At 44.1% G+C, this 20,705-nt stretch overlaps 1 protein-coding gene across 1 annotated transcript in view; it reads left to right on the top strand.

The window, feature by feature from the left end:
* Positions 1-14,431: 14,431 nt before the first annotated feature.
* gucy1b1 (guanylate cyclase 1 soluble subunit beta 1) overlaps positions 14,432-20,705 on the top strand; it is a 235,530-nt gene continuing 229,256 nt past the window's right edge. Inside the window, exons 1-2 of the mRNA XM_086010219.1 lie at positions 14,432-14,586; positions 15,140-15,213. Of these exons, the coding sequence (XP_085866345.1) occupies positions 14,584-14,586; positions 15,140-15,213 (77 nt within the window). The 5' untranslated portion in view covers positions 14,432-14,583. The remainder of the gene's footprint in view (positions 14,587-15,139; positions 15,214-20,705) is intronic.

The raw sequence follows: 20,705 nt of genomic DNA, 5'->3' as shown, positions 1-20,705 counted from the left end.
AGCATCACAAGAGAGAATGATGTCTTTCTCTGCATTGTAGTGAACCAGCACATCCGAGGACAGCATCAGTTTCTTGGGCTGTTCAAATGAAACCCTCTGTTCCTCTTTCCACTGCCACTGTGTCTCCTTGCGCAGAAGTTTGTGTGGAGTTTGCACATTCTCCCCGTGTTTGCGTGGGTTTACTCCGGGTGCTCCGGTTTCCTCCCACAGTCCAAAGATGTGCAGGTTAGGTTGATTGGCTATGATAAATTGATCCTTAGTGTTAGGGGGATTAAATACGTGGGGATAGGGTGGGATATGTGTTGGTGTAGGGGTTATGGGGATCGGGTGGGATATGTGTCGGTGCAGGCTCGATGGGCCGAAATGGCCTCTATCTGCACTGTGGGGTTTCTGTGATTCTGTGATTCTGTGAGGTGCTAACACTGTTGCCAAGTTTGGTAAAAATCTGTTATAATAGTTTAGCAGTCCCAGGTAAGCTTTTAACTCAGTCTCATTGGTAGGAGCTGGGGCCTCCTGTAGTGCTTGTACCTTCTCCTTGATTGGATGGAGCCCGGTGGCGTCCACTCTGTGTCCCAGGAACACGCCTCATTCCCCAGGAAAGTGCATTTACCCCTCTTGAGCCGTAATCCAGCCTTATCCAATCTTTGTAGTACCTCTCTCAGAGTGCTCAGATGCTCCTGGTCGGTTCTTCCCATCACCAGAATGTCATCCAGATAGATTGAAACATGTGGGATCCCTTGCAGTACACCCTCGATAGTCCTCTGGAAAATAGCTGGACTAGATGAGACACCGAATGGTAAGCGGTTATAGGTAAACAAACCCTTGTGTGTATTTATGGTTACATACTTCTTGGATTCCTCATCTAGTGTAATCTGCAAGTATGCATGACTCATATCCAGCTACATGAATTTCTTCCCTCCAGCCAGGTTCGCAAAGAGATCCTCTGTTTTGGGAATAGGATACTGTTCTAGTTTAGACACCCTATTTACTGTCAATTTATAATCTCCACAGAGTCTTACCGAATTGTCCGGTTTTAAAACAGGTACAATGGGAGCTGCCCATTCTGAACATTTCACGGGTTCCAGAATGTTCTCTCTCAAAAGACGGTCAAGCTCAGCCTCTACCTTCGGTTTCATGGCATACGGCACAGGTCGTTGTTTAAAAAACCTTGGCAGTGCCTCCTTGTCTACATAAATCTTAGCTGGGGGGCCATTAAATGTGCCAAGTTCTTCCTTGAACACGTTCTCATGTTCAATCAACATTTCTTGCAAAGACATTTGTTTGCCTCCCTCTATTTGATTTATTGCTCCCCAATCTAATTTAAGTTCTTGTATCCAGCCCCGACCTAACAAGTTTGGTCCAGAACCCGATACTACAACTACAGGTAGCTGTTCCACGGTGTCCCTGTGTTGCACAGTTACAGTAGCTGTACCCAATGTCGCCACACATTCACTGGTATATGTTTTAAGCTGCATAGAGCAAGACTTTAACTCTGGAACTTTTGCACGGTTCCACAATTTTGAGTGCTCCTCCCTGTTCATTATGGTTACGCCGCATCCTGTATCCACTTCAAAGTTGACCTTAGAGTCATTTACCGTCAGTTGCAAAGTGATAGGACCCACTTTTGGAATGTTCTCTACCATACTATGCATTATGAACATGTTGTCTTCTTTCTCAGCTTCTCCGCTGATGTGATGTGCTCCCTGTTTTTTCACTTCTCTTCCTAGGTTTTGCTTTCCTCCCCCTTTTGGTTTGGATTCCTCCACGATTGCTTTTGCCCTGCATGCACGTTTTATGTGTCCCTTTTTCCCACACTTGTGGCACTTTTCCTCCAGAAACCTGCATTCCCTCGCCAGGTGATCGCCATTGCATCTATAACATGCCTTTACATGCTCACGTTGTGGCTTCTGACTCATATTTAACTTGTGCACACCAACCTGACCTGCAACTTGCTTTGTAGTAGCCCAGTCCGAACCTTGTATCTCCTTTACATCTCTGTTTGCTGTCTCTATGGCTTGAGCAAGTTCCAATGCTCTTTCATACGTAAGCCCAGTCTCGGACAATAATCTCCTCTGCATTCGATCATCCATTATCCCGCAAACAAGCCTATCTCTCAGCATGTCTTTCAGGTTGTTCCCGTAATTGCAATCATGTGCCAATTTTTGCAACACCGCTACATAATCCAATACAGTCTCTCCCGGATTTCTGTTCCGTGAATTAAATTTAAAACGCTGTACAATCTCACTCGGTCTGGGATTGAAATGGTCCTTTAGCAAGTCCACTAAGTCAGCAAATGTACTGTCTCCAGGCTTTTCAGGACTGCATAAGTTGCTCATTAAACTATACGTCTGACTTCCCATGGAAGTGAGCAAAATAGCTTTCCTTTTTCCGACATCATCTATATCATTTGCTTCAAAGAAATGCATCAGCAACTCGCAGTATTCATCCCAGGCCTGCGTCTGAACATCAAAAGCAGAGATCTTTCCTACCGTAGCAGCCATGATCCTCTATTCAGTGCACTTTTTTTTTTCTCCGTCACGATGTGATCTGTTGATCCTCGTCGCCAATATGTGATATCCGAGTGATAAGGTCCGAAACTGAGAGAAGCGAGATATTAGGAACAAAACCCAACTGTTTAATTACCCGGTGTAGCAGAGAAACATCTCTTACTGGCTGCAAGCAAAACACAGAATTTCTAACTGCACGAGCACCAAGATGGAGGATGAACCTCTGAGTCATACCCATAATGCAATGTCACATTACCTTAATAACTGGTGTACCAGGACATTGAGTACATGACCCATTACCTTAAATACTGGTGAATGTGAAACGTTACTCTTTGGCTCCATCTGGTGGATAACTTAAACATTACATCCCAGATTACTATAGGCGGCGATACAGAAAAACGAGTAGACAAGTGGTTCGGTGCAAGAAACCCGTAATTTTTATTAAAGGCAAGACAAGATCACAATACTGAGAATTACTAAGATAATTACAGGCATATAAAAATAATACACTTATTTGGGAATGGGGAACACACGGCACATCGAGGGAACAAACACATTAAAATCCCCTTATCCTTATCCTACCACCTATACCTAACTAGATTAAGCTATGAGGGGCTGGGGATTTATGCTCACCAATTCGAAACCTGTTGACTTTTAACGGTTGTGAGTTTGGGGTCCGCTCTTGCTGTCCTTTGGGGTCCTTCGTCGCCACGTGGTCACAGGGCGCAGCGATAGAGTTGTTTATGCGAATCCCCCTCCTTTTCCTCAGCTAACGTCGTCGTCGAGTCGCGTCTTTGTCGAGTCGCGTTGGGTCTTCGTCTTCTTCCTCGGGCGGTTTAGTCGCTGACGGGTTTTATAACGGTTGGGTCTCGGTTGGCGGTTTATACTGTCAAACTGATTTTACTACCCATGCTTTGAACACCAACTTATTCATCATGGACGCTGCTATCCATGCTTCGAACGGCAACTTATTCGTCAAACGCCAGCTTATAACTAGGCGTCTGTCCCCCAACGCGTCTTTCCGCTGCCCTTCTCTGCCTTTACCGGTTTACCGTTTTCTTCATCTCGTCTCGTCTCGTCTGCCCGCATGTCCTGTGTATTTACGAATCGGGTCTCGTTCTCCTCCCACGTTCATCCCTCGGTGTAGTAATGGGCGTCCTTGGTGTTGAGCAGCGCGGGGAGCGAGAGGAGAGTCTGCCACGAGGCCAGGGCAGGAGAGTTGAGAAGCAAGCTGGAGGACCAAGAGAAAGAGAGCCTACCGGTGGGCCTACAATTATATCTGGTTCTTCATCCCTTATCTGCGTGCTAAATCAGGTCAGTCCTTTGTCTAACCTTTGGCGGGCTCGTTTAAAATTATTACAGCCATTTACTTTAACGACTTCTGGGGTGGTTGTCTCCTGGTATAATGGCTCCGATGTCCTGGCTGTTTGTTATTTATGAAATTTAATTATCCTCATCCTGGCTTGATGGCTACTGTGAGCTGTTACCGATTATATATGCAGAAACCTAATGGCCTCGATTAGGCCCATTCTGACCTGATCTGTTCCAAGGTGAATGAATGCATATTCTGTGTTTGCCTAGCTGTCTGGCTCCACAAAGTCTTTTCACAGTGCCTGCCTTTTTGCAGGGCCTTGCTTTTAAAATCCTGTCACGAGGTTGCAGAAGCCATTTTGGGTACCCTTTTTAACAACTTGTCCATACAGGGTCCCTTTTATCCATAACTTTTGGGGAATGTGGGAATTTTGAGAACACTACAGGGCCCATAGCCTTTGCAGTATCCAGTGCTCTGCCGTTTCTTGATAACAAAATCAACACAAATAATTTTTACAATGTTCTGAGGGAAAAGAGGGTGGTCCGGAGCAATGTTGGCCCCCTTGAAAACTGATGATGATGATATTGTCAATGATATTAAGCAAATGGCAGACACGTTGAATAATTATTTGCATCAGTATTTACAGTAGAGGAAGAGAATGGCATAGCGGAAATCCCAAGGAAACTAATATTGAATCAGGGACAGGGACTCAATAAAATTAACATAACAGTAATGAAGAAAATAATGGCACTAAAGAGTGACAAATCCCCAGGACCAGATGGTTTCCATCCCAGGGTTTTAAAGGAAATAGGTGAGCAAATTGCAGATTCCCTAACTATAAGGTTCCAAAGTTCTCTCCATTCAAGAACCGTTCCTTTAGATTGGAAAATTGTGCATGTCACTCCGCTATTTAACAATGGTGAGAGAGGGAAACCAGGGAATTATAGACCGGTTAGCCCAACATCTATTGTCAGAAATTACTAGAATCTATAATTAAGAACATTTTCAGCTGATCAGAGACAGCGAGCATGGATTTGTGAAAGCTAGGTCATGCCTGATGAACCTAATTGAATTTTTTGAAGGGGTGACTAAAGTATTGGAGGGAGTGCAGCGTAGGTTTACCAGAATGATACCCGGACTCCAGGGGTTAAATTAAGAGGAGAGATTACACAAACTATTCCCTGGAATTTAGAAGCTTAAGAGGTGATTTGATCGAAATTTCCAAGATATGAAGGGGAACAGATAGGGTCGATAGAGAGAAACTATTTCCACTGGCTGGAGAGTCTAGGACTAGGGGGCACAGTCTAAAAATTAGAGCCAGACCTTTCCGGAGTGAAATTAGGAAACACATCTACACACAAGGGGTGGTAGAAGTTTGGAACTCACTTCCACAAATTACAATTGCACTTAGCATGGTGGTAGTGCCACAGAATATGCTGGAAGTTGTCCTCAGTGTTACGACAGGACTTTGTCTCCACAAGGAATGTGTGATCGTCACTCCTACCCAATACTGTCATGGACAGATGCATCTGTGACAGTTAGATTGGTGAGGACAAGATCAAGTTTTCCCTCGTGTTGGTCTCTCGCCATCAGCTACCAGCCCAGTCTGGCAGCTATATCATAAGATCATAAGAAATAAGAGCAGGAGTAGGCCATACAGCCCCTCAAACCTGCTCCGCCATTCAATAAGATCATCGACCTCAACTCCACTTTCCCGCCCAATCTCCATATCCCAAGATTCTACTAGAGTCCAAAAATCTATCTATCTCAGCCTTGAATATACTAAAAGACTCTGCATTCACAGCCCTCTGGGGCAGGGAATTCCAAAGATTCACAACCCTCTGAGTGAAGAGATTCCTCCTCATCTCAGTCTTAAATGGTCAACCCCTTATCCTGAGACTATGCCCCCTAGTTCTAGACACACCAGCCAGGGGAAACAACCTCTCAGCATCTACCCTGTCAATCCCCATCAGAATACATAAGAAATAGGAGCAGGAGCAGGAGGCCTAGTGGTTAGCACTGTTGCCTCACAGCGCCAGAAACCCGTGTTCGAATCCGGCCTTGGGCGACTGTCTGTGTGGAGTTTGCACATTCTCCCCGTGTTTGCGTGGGTTTTCTCCGGGTGCTCCGGTTTCCTCCCACAGTCCAAAGATGTGCGGGTTAGGTTGATTGGCTATGATAAATTGGCCCTTAGTGTTAGGGGGATTAAATACGTGGGGTTACAGGGATAGGGTGGGATATGTGTCGGTGCAGGCTCGATGGGCCGAAATGGCCTCTATCTGCACTGTGTGATTCTGTGAGTAGGCCATTCAGCCCCTTGAGCTTGCCCCACCATTCAATAACATCATGGCTGATCTGCTCTTGGCCTCAAAGTCACTTTCCCGCGCGCTCCCCATAACCCTTGACTCCTCTGTAGCTCAAATATATGTCTATCTCCGCCTTGAATATATTCAATAACTCTGCCTCCACAGCTCTCTGGGGTAGAGAATTCCAAAGATTCACGACCCTCTGAGAGAAGAAATTCCTCATCTCCGTTTTAAATGGGCGATCCCTTATCCTGAAACTGTGCCTCCTAGTTCTAGGTTCCCCACGAGGGGAAACATCCTCCCTGCATCTACCCTGTCAAGCCCCCTCAGAATCTTATATGTTTCAGTAAAATCCCCTCATTCTTCTAAACTCCAATGAGTATAGGCTCAACCTACTCAAACTTTCTTCATAAGACAACCCCTTCATCTCAGGAATTAACCTCGTGAACCTTCTCTGAACTGCCTCCAATGCAAGTACATCCCTCCTTAAATAAGGAGACCAAAACTGTACGCAGTACTCAAGGTGTGGTTTCACCAATGCCCTGTACAGTTGTAGCAGGACTTCCCTACTTTTATACTCCATCTCCCTCGCAATAAAGACCAACATTCCATTTGCCTTCCTAATTACTTGCTGTACCTGCATGCTAACTTTTTGTGTTTCATGTACAAGGACCCCCAGATCCCTCTGTACTGCAGCATTGTGTAGTCTCTCTCCATTTAAATAATAATTTGCTTTTTTATTTTTCCTATCAAAGTGGATAAACTCACATTTTCCCACATTATACTCCATCTGCCAAATTTTTGCCCACTCACTTAACTTATCAATATCCCTTTGCAGATTCATTGGGTTGGATTTTGTCAGCCCCGAGGAGGCGGGTATGGAGGTGGGGCTGCTGGTAAAGTTGCAGAATTTGGGGGCGGCTAGTAAACCCGCCCCCAACCTGCCTCCGTGCCCTCTTGCCAGGAGGCGGGAAGCCATCCTGCCCCGGGTCCCATCTCCTCGAGACGGGAAAGCTATTAACTGCCTGTTAACAGGTAGTTAATAGGCAGAAAATAGGATTATCCCCATTTTTCCTTCTGAAGTGCAGGCTTCCCGACCTTAGGGAACCCCACCAGGGTGTAGGAGACGAGTAGGAAGTCTGCAGGGGTCGGAGGAGTCTGAAAGTACGATGTAAAGGTGAGTGATGGGTGCAAGTGTGGAGTGGTAAGTACGTAAAGTGAGTGTAAAGTGTTAGAAAATGTTCACTTACCTTTGTTTCTGCTTACAGCCTTCAGCCGCTGTGGAGCCGGAGTCCCGACATCTCCATTGTAGATATCACAGACTGGCAGTTGGATCCTCTGAACCAACAGCCAGGTGATTTCTGCAAAATTGAAAGATTTGATGAGTCCTGAACACAAGGACACATCAAACTACACAGAATGCCAGTGTTTGACAGCTTCACAGAGCTGTCAAACGATGACATTTCTTCTTTCAAAGGTTCTTGACAGATGGCACGAGATACGTTGACATGCTCTGTCACTGACTTCCCCCTAATTGGCCTGCTGAGCCCGCTGGGTGGGCTTAACAAGGTCAATCAGGGGAAAATCCCGCTGGTTGGCCAGAAGCTGATGGAGGCAGGATTGAAAGCTGGCAAGCAGCAGTCCTGCCTCCAAAAGCTTTCACTGAGAAAATCCAGCCCTTTGTGTCCTCCTCACAACTTGCTTTCCCACCTACCTTTGTATCATCAGCAAATTGGGCTACAGTACACATGGTCCCTTAATCCAAGTCATTAATATAGATTGTAAATAGTTGAGGCCCCAGCACTGATCCCTGTGGCACCCCACTAGTTACAGTTTGCCAACTGGAAAATGACCCTTTTATCCCAACTCTTTGTTTTCTGTTAGTTAGCCAATCCTCTATCCATGTGGCACCTTATTGAATGCCCTCTGGAAATCCAAATACACTAAATCTACTGGTTCCCCTTTATCCACCCTGCTCATTACATTCTCAAAGAACTTTAGTAAATTTGTCAAACACGATTTCCCTTTCATAAAACCATGTTGACTCTGTTTGATTGTTTTATGATTTTCTAAATGTCCTGCTATTACTTCCTTAATAATGGATTCCAGCATTTTCCCAATGGCTAACTGGCCTATAGTTTCCTGCTTTTTGCCTCCCTCCTTTCTTCAATAGGGGTGTTACATTTGCGGTTTTCCAATCCGCTGGGACCTTTCCAGAACCCAGCGAATTTTGGTAGATTACAACCAACGCATCCACTATCTCTGCAGCCACTTCTTTTAAGACCCTAGGATGTAGGCCATCAGGTCCAGGGGACTTGTCAGCCTTTAGTCCCATTAGTTTGCCTAGTACTTTTTCTCTAGCGATAGTCATTGTTTTAAGATCATCCCTCCCTATAGCCCCTTGATTATCAATTATTATTAGAATGCTTTTAGTGTCTTCTACCATGAAGACAGTTACAAAATATTTGTTCAAAGTCTCTTCCATTTCCCTGTTTCCCATTATTAATTCCCCAGTCCCATCCTCCAAGGGACCAATGTTTCCTTTAGCTACTCTCTTCCCTTTTATATACCTGTAGAAGCTCTTACTGTCTGTTTTTATATTTTTTGCTAGTTTACTTTCATAATCTATCTTCTCCCTCTTTATTATTGTTTTAGTCATCCTTTGCTGGTTTCTAAAAAATTCCCAATCCTCTGGCCTACCACTAATCTTCACAGGCATTGTATGCCTTTTCTTTCAATTTGATACCATCCTTAACTTCCTTAGTTAGCCACGGATGGTTCATCCTTCTCATAGTCTTTCTTTCTCACTGGAATAAACCTTTGCTGAGAGTTATTAAATATCTCTTTAAATGTCTGCCACTGCTTATCTACTGTCTTACCCTTTAATCTATTTTCCCAGTCTACTTTAGCCAACTCTGTCCTCATACCTTTGTAATTGCCTTTATTTAAGTTTAGGACACTAGTTTCAGACCCAAGTTTCTCACCCTCAAACTGAATTTGAAATTCAATCATGCTATGATCATTCTTCCCTAGAGGATCCTTTACTATGAGATCATCAATTAATCCTGTCTCATTACACATTACCAGATCTAAAATAGCCTTCTCCCTGATTGGTTCCACAATGTATTGTTCTAAGTAACATCCTGAATACATTCTATGACCTCGTCCTCAAGGCTACCATTGCTAATTTGATTTGTCCAATTTATATAAAGATTAAAATCGCCCATGATTATCGCAGTAAATTTCTTACAAGCCCATATTATTTCTTGATTTATACTCTGTCCTACAGTGTAGCTACTGTTAGGGGGCCTATAGACTACTCCCACCAGTGACTTCTTTCCCTTACTATTTCTTATCTCCACCCAAACTGATTCTACATTCTGCTCTTCTGAGCCAATATCATTTCTCAACACTTCAGCGATCTCATCCTTTATTAACAGCGCTACCCCACCTGCTTTTCTTTTCTGCCTTTCTTTCCAAAATATCAAATACCCCTGAATATTCAGTTCCCAGCCTTGGTCACCTTGCAACCATGTCTCTGTAATGGCTATCAGATCATACCCATTTATTTCTATTTGTGCCATCAACTCATCTATCTTGTTATGAATGCTGCATGCATTCAGATAAACAGCTTTTAATTTTTTCTTTATAACATATTTACCTACTCTGAAACTATTTGCTGGTGCACGCTTATGTTTGTATGCTCTGTCTCCTCCTGTCACACTCTGGTTATCATTACCCCTATTGCTACCCTGCACTATTGTCTTCTCTTTGACTTTCTAAATTCCCCATTCACCTGCACCCTCCTCTTGTATGTTTCAATGAGATCACCTCTCATTCTTCTAAACTCCAGAGAGTACAGGCCCATTCTACACAATCTCTCATCATAGGACAGCCCTCTCATCCCAGGAATCAATCGAGTAAACCTTTGCTGCACTGCCTCCAAGGCAAGTATATCCTTCCTTAGATAAGGAGACCAAAACTGTGCACAGTACTCCAGGTGTAGTCTCACCAAGGCCCTGTACAATTGTAGCAAGACTTCCTTACTCTTATACTCCAAGCCCTTTGCAATAAACGCCAACATGCCATTTGCCTTCATTATTGCTTGCTGTACCTGCATGCTAGCTTTCCGTGTTTCTTGCAGGAGGACACCCAAATCTCTCTGAGCACTAACATTTGAAAGTTTCTCACCATTTAAAAAATATTCTGTTTTTCTATTCTTCTTACCAAAGTGAATAACCTCACATTTCCCTACATTATACTCCATCTGCCACCTTACTGCTCACTCACTTAGTCTATCTATATCCCTTTGCAGACTCTTTGTGTTCTCCTCACAGCTTACTGTCCCACCTAGCTTTGTATCATCAGCAAACTTGGATACATTACACTCTGTCCCTTCATCGAGGTCATTAATATAGATTGCAAATAACTGAGGCCCCAACACTAATCATTGCGGCACCCCACTAGTTACAGCCTGCCAACCTGAAAAACATCCCTTTATCCCTACTCTGTTTTCTGTCCATTAGCCAACCCTCTACCCAAGCTAGTATATTACCCCCAACCCCATGAGCCCTAATCTTGTGTAATTGTGATGGAATAAGCCATATTCCAAGAGATACACCATCATATGAATAGATTTCTGATATTATTAATACATGATATACTGGGTTTAAAAATCTAAAGCCTCAGCGACACAAGCTGTGTCAAAACAGGCTTCTGAGATGGGTTGGTTTGATAACACAAGCTGTAAAAAACACACAGGCTTTTGAATTGGGAATTGATTGTTAATGCTAATACAACGGCCCTATTGAAATAGCAGTTTGACGCTTCTAGAAGGTTTGGAGTTTGGGAAAAACACAATGGAATGACCCAAGTAAAGTGTTATAAACTAACATGTTGAACAGAAACACAGAAACATTAAAAGAGGCATGTGCCTTTGAAAAGATGACATCAAGTAAAAGAAACACCTGCTGGTCAAATAGTTTTTATGTTAAGCTTGAAATATGGAGTCCCGAAGTCTGTTAATATAACCAACTAAGATGGCTAGGAAAACAAACACCCTAGTTGAAGTGTTAATTTACATATTGTAAATATGATACCAACAGAACATTTTGAAGATATGACTTCAATAGATGCACAAGCAATCACATGGCTTTTGTATTGAACTTGGAACGCCACAGAGTCACAACGTCTGCTAATAAACAGTTAAGCCAATATTAAGCCAACTGCTCCATTCCCACTCAGACCTCATCGTCCTCGGCCTCTTGCATTGTTCTACGGAAGCTCAGCGTAAGCTCGAGGAACAGCACCTCATCTTCCGATTAGGCACTTTACAGCCTTCCGGATTCAATATCGAGTTCAACAATTTCAGATCATAACCTCGGCCCCTATCATTTTTATAGATTTTTTATCCACACTTTTGGTTTGTGCCTTTTTCTCCTTTTTTTTCCTCACCCACATGGCAGCTGTCTTTCATTCTGCCAGCGCATTTCACACTTCATCTAGAGCCATCCTTTGTTTCTTTACCTGTCCTATTACAATCTCGTCTCACCTTGAATATCTCTTAATGTCTCTTCACCTCTCACAGACCTTCCCTTTGTTCTTTCATCCCCTCCCCCATTTCCCAGCCCCCAAACTTGCTTTTTAATCTGTTTCATTTCCTGCTTTTTTCTCAGTTCTGATGAAGGGTCTGCGACCTGAAATGTTAACTCTGTTTCTCTCTCCACGGATGTTGCCTGGCCTGCTGAGTTTTTCCAGCATTTTCTGTTGTTATTAAGCCAATATTAAGAATTAAATGGAAAACCATCGATAAGAATGACATCAAATAAATACTACTGTCATTTTGTTTTTATGATACGTTTTGGAACACCTAATTATGCATGCAGCAGCTGAACTGACAGTAAGATCAGAAAGAATTCAATAAAGATGACTTAGAGATAATTAGCTTACATCAGCAGAAATCTTCAAAGGATTTACTACTGCAAAAAGGATATAAAAATAGACCTTTTCAAATGGAAAGTCAGAAGTCGCTGGAAGGGCAAGCGTTTCTCAACTTCACAGGCACGCTCTGTAAGTTTTTAACTTTGAGTCTTGGGTAATCAAGGTATTTGATTTTGGTGGATATTCTGGATTAAGAATAAGTAGGTGTGGAAATGTAACGAAGTTAAGATTTGATAATATGGATCACTGAGAATAAGATTGTGTAAGCTATTTGTTTTTGAACTGTTAATGTTGCGACTGACTCAACAGCTGTTAACTGTATGTCGGCTCTTAAATAAAACTATATATTTTTAGAATTGTCTCAGAGTATTTCTGTATCAACCTCGCAAACTCAATTTCTGTACATTCTTTTGTAAGGAGTTGCAGAATTCTGGGGTGTATTCCAGACCCTCATAATATCCAGAAGGTTACAGTCTAGTTAAACTTATTAAAAGTGGTATCCAGAGGACGGTAACACGTCTCTGTAATGGCTATTAGATCAAACCCATTTCTCTTTATTTGTGCCACTAGTTCATCTATCTTGTTACGAATGCTTCGTGCATTCAGATAAAGAGTCCTTCAAGACTCAGCCAGCTCAGTCAGTAGTGGTGCTACTGAACCACTCTTGATGATGGACTTTGAAGTCCCCCACCCAGAGTACATTCTGTGCCCTTGCCCTCAGTGCTCTTCCAAATGGTGTTCAACATGAAGGAGTACTGATTCATCAGCTGAGGGAGGGCGGTAGGTGGTAATCAGCAGGAGGTTTCCTTGCCCATGTTTGACCTGAAGCCATGAGACTTCATGGAGTCCAGAGTCAATGTTGAGGACTCCCAGGGCTACTCCCTCCCGACTGTATAACACTGTGCCACCTCCTCTATTAGGTCTGTCCTGCCGGTGGGACAGCACATATCCAGGGATGGTGCTGGAGGAGTCTGGGACATTGGCTGAAAAGTATGATTCTGTGAGTATGACTATGTCAGATTGTTGCTTGACTAGTCTGTGGAGCAGCTCTCCCAATTTTGGAATGAGTCTCCAGCTGTTAGTGACGAGGACTTTGCAGGGTCGACTGGGCTGGTTGTGCCTTTGTCGTTTCCAAATCTGGTATATTGGTCATTGCCTGGTGGTCTGTCTGGTTTTATTGTTTTTCTTAGCTTTGACACAACTGAGTGGCTTGCTAGGCCATTTCAGACTCAACCACATTCGTCACTTTTGGGCCAGCCTGGGTAAGGGCAGCAGATTTCCTTCCCTAAAGAAAGGACATTAGTGAAACAGATGGGTTTTTAGGACAATCCAGTAGTTTCATGGTCACCATGACTGATACTAGCTTTTTATTTAATTAACTGAATTTAAATTCCCCAGCTGCCCTGGGATTTGAACTGTTGTCTCCAGAATATTCGTCCAGGTTACTAGTCCAGTAACATAACCATAGTTCCCTTATTTACATATATCAAATGAAATAATGCGACTAAAAAGGCATGAGACTTAATTAGCTTTGTGACACTGTGCCTTCATGTCCAGGGAGCACATACCGCACTGGTCATTATTATAAAATAAATAAAATGAGACATAATACGTCTTTAAAGGTTGACAAGTTAAACATTTATGATCTACCCCTCCTGCCTTAATTACTGCAAACACATACGTTTCCCGTACCGTATGACACACAGGTGCTTACTGAATTAATTTTAAGCTACATCGAATAATGCACTTGTTCACTGGAGGTAAATCTGAATCTTTACTGTAGAACATTTTAAAGTATATATACAGTTTATACACAACTTGGAGGTTAATTATATTAATTGATTGCATTACAGTAATACAATTAATTAATATAATTAACATTCATGCTGCGTATGTTCATATTTACTCTGTGAATTCTATGTTACATCTCCAATACTTTAATTGGAGATACATCAGTGTATAGAACATTTCAACCGTTAGAAACGTTACCTACTTTATTAATGACGATAAAGAAGAAAATTTTCTGTAATTTACGTTAAATATGTTCACATATGTTGCACATATTGTATAAATATAGTATATTTTGTTCGTTGAATTTAAATATATACACTGTGTATGAAGTATTTCTTTATGATCTATGTTTATAAGCAGGGTTGCGATCTAAGTAGCTCCGCTGCACATGTTCTGTAATGATACTTAACGCTGTTGTTTTTTTCTGCTCGTACTTTATCTTTGGTGGTTTGAATTTGTCAGCGTGTAAATCTTGTCCCATCTCTCGGGTCTGTGCTCTCTGCGGAGTGACTTCACATCAGAGGAAGGCGCTGCTGCTTGCTTCGGCGCTGATTAGTTCTTTATCCTGAGACTGTCGTGTTCAGCAGGAATGGTCGCTTTGGATTGGCGGGGCTCCCTGTCAATCAAAGCTGGGCCGGCGGCACTGGCTGGCGGCGCCTGGAGTCAGTGACGGATTGTCTGCTGCAGGCGGAGGCTCAGAGAGAAAGGGACGGCTGCTCACAGCGGCATGGTAAGTGAATGCACTCTCGTCAACAGCAAAAACCTGTGTCTGTATGTAACATATTTATATGATTTTCTTTATTGATTCGAATAAACTGCTATTACAATAGATGAAAAACGAGGGGAGTATTCAAACGGAAAGGGATTTTTTTTGCCTTTATTTGGAATTTATTTTCTTTTTAAATAAAATTCCGTTATTTTAGTTTTCCCACTGTGCCCATCATGACCAGAATGTATGTGCGTTGGAAGTGGAGCAAAGGAATTTTGTAATATAGCGTCTCACGCAAAGTGACAGCGATGCAAAAAAAAATGGAGCTGATGATAAAAGCAAAGACAGTTTGGATCTGTGTTTGTAAATATACGTGTTGGTTTATCGGATGGTTTCTTCACTGACCCTGGAGGGGAAAACGTTTGTGCTTCACGTCTTCCCCAGTAACTATTCCATTCGGCGACACACGAGCACTGTGGGTGCTGCACTTTATCGCTGTACTAATGCATTTGAATTTTTGGTGTAAAATTCCTGGAAAAATCACATGTATTGCAACTCTTGCTTTTATTTACAGTATGGTTTCGTAAATCACGCCTTGGAATTATTAATCCAACGCAATTATGGACCTCTGGTGTGGGAAGATATCAAGTAAGTGATGGGAGAAAAACAAAAATGAACCCAGATTATTCTAACCCGAGTTATTGCCTCTGCTTTACATATTCACATTCTACCACATCTTGTGTAAACTCACAGTTAAACCTGTCTCAGGAATGTTTAAGTTTGGAAGCGGGTAAATTGATTTAAGTGGAAATTGGTTGTATCAGTTTCTGAATTGAACAAACGCAATTTGCGAATCCTCACGCGTCGGTCTCGGTAATAACGAGAAATCCTGTGTAAATCTCAAACTCAACTGAGCAAAACTGAGATACATAGAGGGCAAACACGCTTCCCGTTTGTTTAGTTAAAGGATGCACTTATATATTTAATGTAGTTGCTTGTCCAGTGAGACTGGGGGTGCTGGGGCAATTAAAAAATCTGAGACACATGCTATCTATATTCAGTTCTATTTAGTAATTTGCCGTACAAAAGCTTATTATTTTCTTGTGTTTTTAAAAATAATTACATTTCAGATTAAATGAACATGAAGCTGCCAGCCATTTTATGTCACTGATTTTGCAACATTATTCCTAATATGCTGGTATGAAGATGAGTGTTGTAGAGATGTATATTTTCATTCCTGCCAGGGGGATGATCAATTGGCCAAGAAGAGTATTTTTCTTACTCACATGCATGTGTGTGTATAGTAAGTGTGGAGGTGTGCGCATATTTATGGCCCAAATGCTCTCAGATGTACTGAATTCATTTTGAATAATCAACAGCCCTTCACTCTGCCTATCACATATCACAGAAGTTTATAATTGCAATGTGAAATTCTCAGTCTCAATGGCATTGTTCGTATCAGTAGACTGAATTTTTCCCTCAAAAGCTGTTGAAAAGTTCGATACATATAATAGTCTGTGAATTGTATTAACACATTTGGTTTCATTTTAATTTAGTGTAATTTTCAGATGTAAAAATTATCCATAGCAAGTTAATAAGCATAATAAAAACAGAAAATGCTGGAAATACTCAGCAGGTCAGGCAGCATCTGTGGTGAGAGACACAGAGTTAGCGTTTCAGGCTGCTAACCAGTGTTCCCTGTAAGGAGCCCTGCAAGGCCAACAAAAAATTGCAAGGACCTTTTGTCAAAACTGAAAAAAGTTAGAGCTGTAACAGGTTTTAAGCAAGTGCAGGGGCAGGGAAAGGAGGGAGGGGAGGAAAGAACAAAAAGGAAGGTCTGTGATAGGGTGGACTGCAGGAGAGATTAAATGTCAAATGGAACGATAGTGCAAGGCAAAAGGAGATGGTAATGGGACAAGTAAAGAAACAAAAGATGGGCCTAGAAGAGGTGTAAATGGGGATAGCACAATCATCAACTGCTGCCTTCCGAAAAAATGGAGGCAGAGGTTATGATCGGAAATTGTTGAAGGAAGGCTGTAAAGTGCCTGATCGAAAGATGAGGTGCTGTTCCCTGAGCTTATGTTGAGCTTCGCTGAAACAGTGTAGGAGGATGAGGACAGGGAAGTCAGAGTCGGAGTGGAGCGAAGAGTTAAAGTGACAGGCAACCGGAAGCTCGGGACTGAGCGGAGGTGTTCAGCAAAGCGGTCCACCAAGCTGTGTTTGGTCTCCCCAGTGTAGAGGAGACTGCATTGTGAGCAGCGAATACAGTATACTCCCCTCCCTCACCTCTTTTTCCAGTACATTGATGACTGTATCGGTGTTGTTTCCTGCTCTTGCCCTGAACACTGAAAATTTCATTCACTTTGTTTCCAATTTCCACCCTTCCCTTGCATTCACATGGTCTCTGACTCTTCCCTTCCCTTCCTCGACTTCTCTGTCTCTATTTCTGGGGATAGGCAATCAACCAATATTCACTATAAGCCCACTGACATCCCACAGCTACCTTGATTACACTTCCTACCACCCCGCTTCCTGTAAGATCTCTATTCCATTCTCCCAATTTCTCCATCTCTGTCGCTTCTGTTCTGACGATGCCACCTTCCACACCAGTGCTTCCGATTTGTCTTTCTTTTTCTGAGGATTCCCCTCCACCATGGTTGACAGGGCCCTCGACCATGTCTGTTCCATTTCCTGCACTTCTTCCCTCACCCCTTCCCCTCCCAGAACCACGATAGGGTTCCCCTTTTCCTCACCTTTCACCCCACCAGCCTCCGCATTCAATGGATCATCCTCTGTCATTTCCACCACCTCCAGCGTGATCCCAGCACAAAACACATCTTCCCCTCCTCTCCCCTTTCAGCATTCTGAAGGGACCATTCAATCTGCATCACCCTGGTCCACTCCTCAATCACCCCCAACACCCCCTCCCCTTCCCACAGCACCTTCCCGTGCAAGTGCAGGAGATGCAACACTTGCTCTTTTACCTCCTCCCTTCCCACTGTCCAGAACCCCAAACACTCCTTCTAGGTGAAACAGCGATTTACTTGTACTTCTTGCAATTTACAATAGTATAATCACTGCTCATGATGTGGTCTCCTCTGCAGCTTTGCGGAACACCTCCGTTCAGTCCATAAGCATGACCCCGAGCTACAGGTCGCCTGTCACTTTAATTCTTTGACCGCTCTGTCTTTGGCCTCCTACACTGTTCCAATCAAGCTCAATGTAAGCTCAAGGAACAGCACCTTGTCTTTTGATTAGGCACTTTACAGCCTTCCAGACTCAACATTGACACTTCCACCCTATCAACGACCTCCCCTTTTGTTCCTTCCTCCCCTCCCCTTTCCCTGCCTCTGCACTTGCTTAAAAGCTGTTACATCTCTAAGTTTTTCAGTTTTGATGAAAGGTCGTCAACCTGAAATGTTCGGGAAAAAATTTGTGTGGTTTGCGCCACACATTAGTGCTACGAGATGGCGCAAAAACTGCATTGAGAGCTCTAACAACACCTGATGCTGGTTCCAGCGGCGCACGCCATATTGGTCTTGCCGGTAGAACTGCCGCTGAACAGGATCGTCGGGGACCTCGCCATCGCGGAAATCGTGACGTCAGTGAGTGTCCAACGCTCACTTGACGCCCAATCTCCCAACTTTGTTACAGCCAATGAAATTACTGGCTGGCGGGAACAACGACAGTTTCAGGTGGCTTGCAGCAGCAGGAAGCCAGCATCAGCGACGCTATTTAAAGGGTTCATCACCAATTACTCACACCTGACAGGTTTGTGAAGTTTGAGTGGCTGTGTGCTACTTCCTGCTACTGCAGGAGTTTTTTAGTAACTTCATGGTTTTTGGTATCAGGGAATGTTTTGACAAGAACAAAACTCCATAATTATTTCTGAAATGCTTCATAGTACAACACTTGCTAAAAGCCATGGGGGCTGTACTGGCAGTTGACCTCGCCCTCCAGGATCTACAGTGGAGGGAGCGGAGGCAGCGAGAGAAATGGGAATATGTGTGCAGAGGGAGGAGGAGGGCCATCGGGGCTCTCAACAGGAGACCATACCTGCCTAGGGTCTTCCGACATCACTTCTCCTACCTTCAATTAAGCAAGGAGCAGTGTCTTAGGAGGCTCTGCTTCACCAAGGAGATGGTCACAGACTCTGCCACCTCCTGCAACCAGACTGCAGTCATTTTAATGAGGAGTAAGGACAAATTTTACATGCAGCCTAGACGATTTTCAGATGGTACTGCTTAACCATTTTTAATCTAAACACTGCCTATTTCTCATACCTTATCCTCCTTCTCGCATGCAGCTCTTGCCTTCCTGCCCTCCCCTCACCACAACTGCACCCTTGTGCCTTCCTCATTTCACACACTCAAGAAATGCAGCCTGCCCAGCCAGTGGTTGGCCAAGAAGAGGGAGAGCGAAGAAGAACAAGAAGAAAATGGTTGATTTCACACTCCCAGCCACCAGCTCCTCAAGGTTGACCAGCAAGGCCATTTGCAGTGTCCCCCACTGAAAGTCAGCAGCCTTCCACCAACCATGCTGCAGCCACTGGGGTAGCACTGCATGACATCAGTAGGATAGGCAAAGGCTCACACAAGACAGTCACTAAAAGAATGCATACAGGTGATGAGTTGATTTCTTGATGTCACATTGAATGGATATAGATAGTGTATATATAGTTGGATTGGAATGATTGCTTTGTGGTGGCTTTTATTTCAGCATCGTGGCCAAGAGGACGCTGTGATGGTCAGTAACAGATAGAAGGTGAGGTGTGGGACTAATGTTGAAAGGGGGATTGGGGTTGTGGTCACTGAGACTGCAGGCGGATGATTCCATCCCGGATATCCTGGCCACAACGGGGCTGTCTGGGACGCACCCATCCATCTGGTTCCTCTTTTGCGTCCTCCTCTCTGGCTTCCTCCTCTTCTGCGTTTTCCTCTTCCCTCTGCGAAAAGGTGTAAATCTGAAAAAGTAAATAAAATGGGAAAAATTATATTGTGATGGTGTAGGAATTAACGAATACCTACGAATAACGGAGTTCGACACAGAACAATCAAACAGGTCTTTACTCAACGGAGATGCCACGAGGACTGCCTGGGCAGTCCCGTGGTTTGCGACGTGACGTCATCGCGTTTTCCCGCGCTCTTAAAGGGGCCACGCCCCGTACATGCAAACTCTATATACAAAACACAGTAATGCCTAACACAATGGTACAGGTTTAGGCTGGTGTTAGAACATCGTTAAAGAGAATTATATACAGTTAGCCAGAGTCATTCAGTGGTTCTGCCACATGCGCCCCCCCAGAATTCGCTTTAACGGACAAAGTCAAACGGTGAGGGGGTCTGACGAGCCTGTCAGAACGACTCCTGTACTCTCGAGGCGGAGGCTGCAGGGCGGCTGGCGGTCTGGTGGGCGGTCGCACTTGGTCTGCCGTAACGACGATGGGTGGCCGACCCTGTCTCGGCGGTTGTGCTGTCTCGACGGGTCGGTCGAGGTCCAAATGTGCTGGCTTTAAGCGGTCGACTGAAATGTGGTCCGGTTTACCACCGAAATCTACTGTAAAGGTTTTGTCCCCTGCTTCCAACACGTATATGGGGCCTTGAGCGGATCCCTATGTGCATCATGGTGAATAAAAACGTATTCAGCCCTGTGAAGCTCCGTGGGAACATGTGACCTCTGCAGCCCGTGGTACGAAGAGGGCACTGGTGCGAAACATCTGGCCGCCTCTTGGTGACTAGCCAGCTGGGCAGACGTGGACCAGGGCTCCGCCGATGTTGGTAGGAAGTCCCCTGGGACTCGCAGCGGCTGACCATACACGAGTTCCGCTGATGAAGAGTGAAGGTCTTTGGGGGCCGTGCAAAGACCCAACAGGACCCACGGTAGCTTGGCTGCCCATCCAGCGTCCTGGAGGCTGGCCCTCAGGGCGGCTTTCATTGAGCGGTGGAAGCGTTCGCAGAGGCCATTCGCCTGTGGGTGGTAGGCTGTGGTGCGGTGTAATTTGACACCGAGTCCTTGGGCCACTGCATTCCAGAGTTCAGAGGAAAACTGCGGTCCCCTGTCCGACGAAATATCTGCGGGCACTCCAAAACGGGCGATCCAGGAGGAAATGAACGCCCTGGCCATGTCCGCTGAAGTAGTGG

The sequence above is a fragment of the Somniosus microcephalus genome, chromosome 2 (assembly GCF_052327205.1).
Source record: "Somniosus microcephalus isolate GS21.2 chromosome 2, FLI_Smic_1.0, whole genome shotgun sequence".
Lineage (NCBI taxonomy): Eukaryota > Metazoa > Chordata > Chondrichthyes > Squaliformes > Somniosidae > Somniosus > Somniosus microcephalus.
Note: the sequence above shows the minus strand (reverse complement) of the source record. Positions and strands in the feature narration are given on the sequence as shown.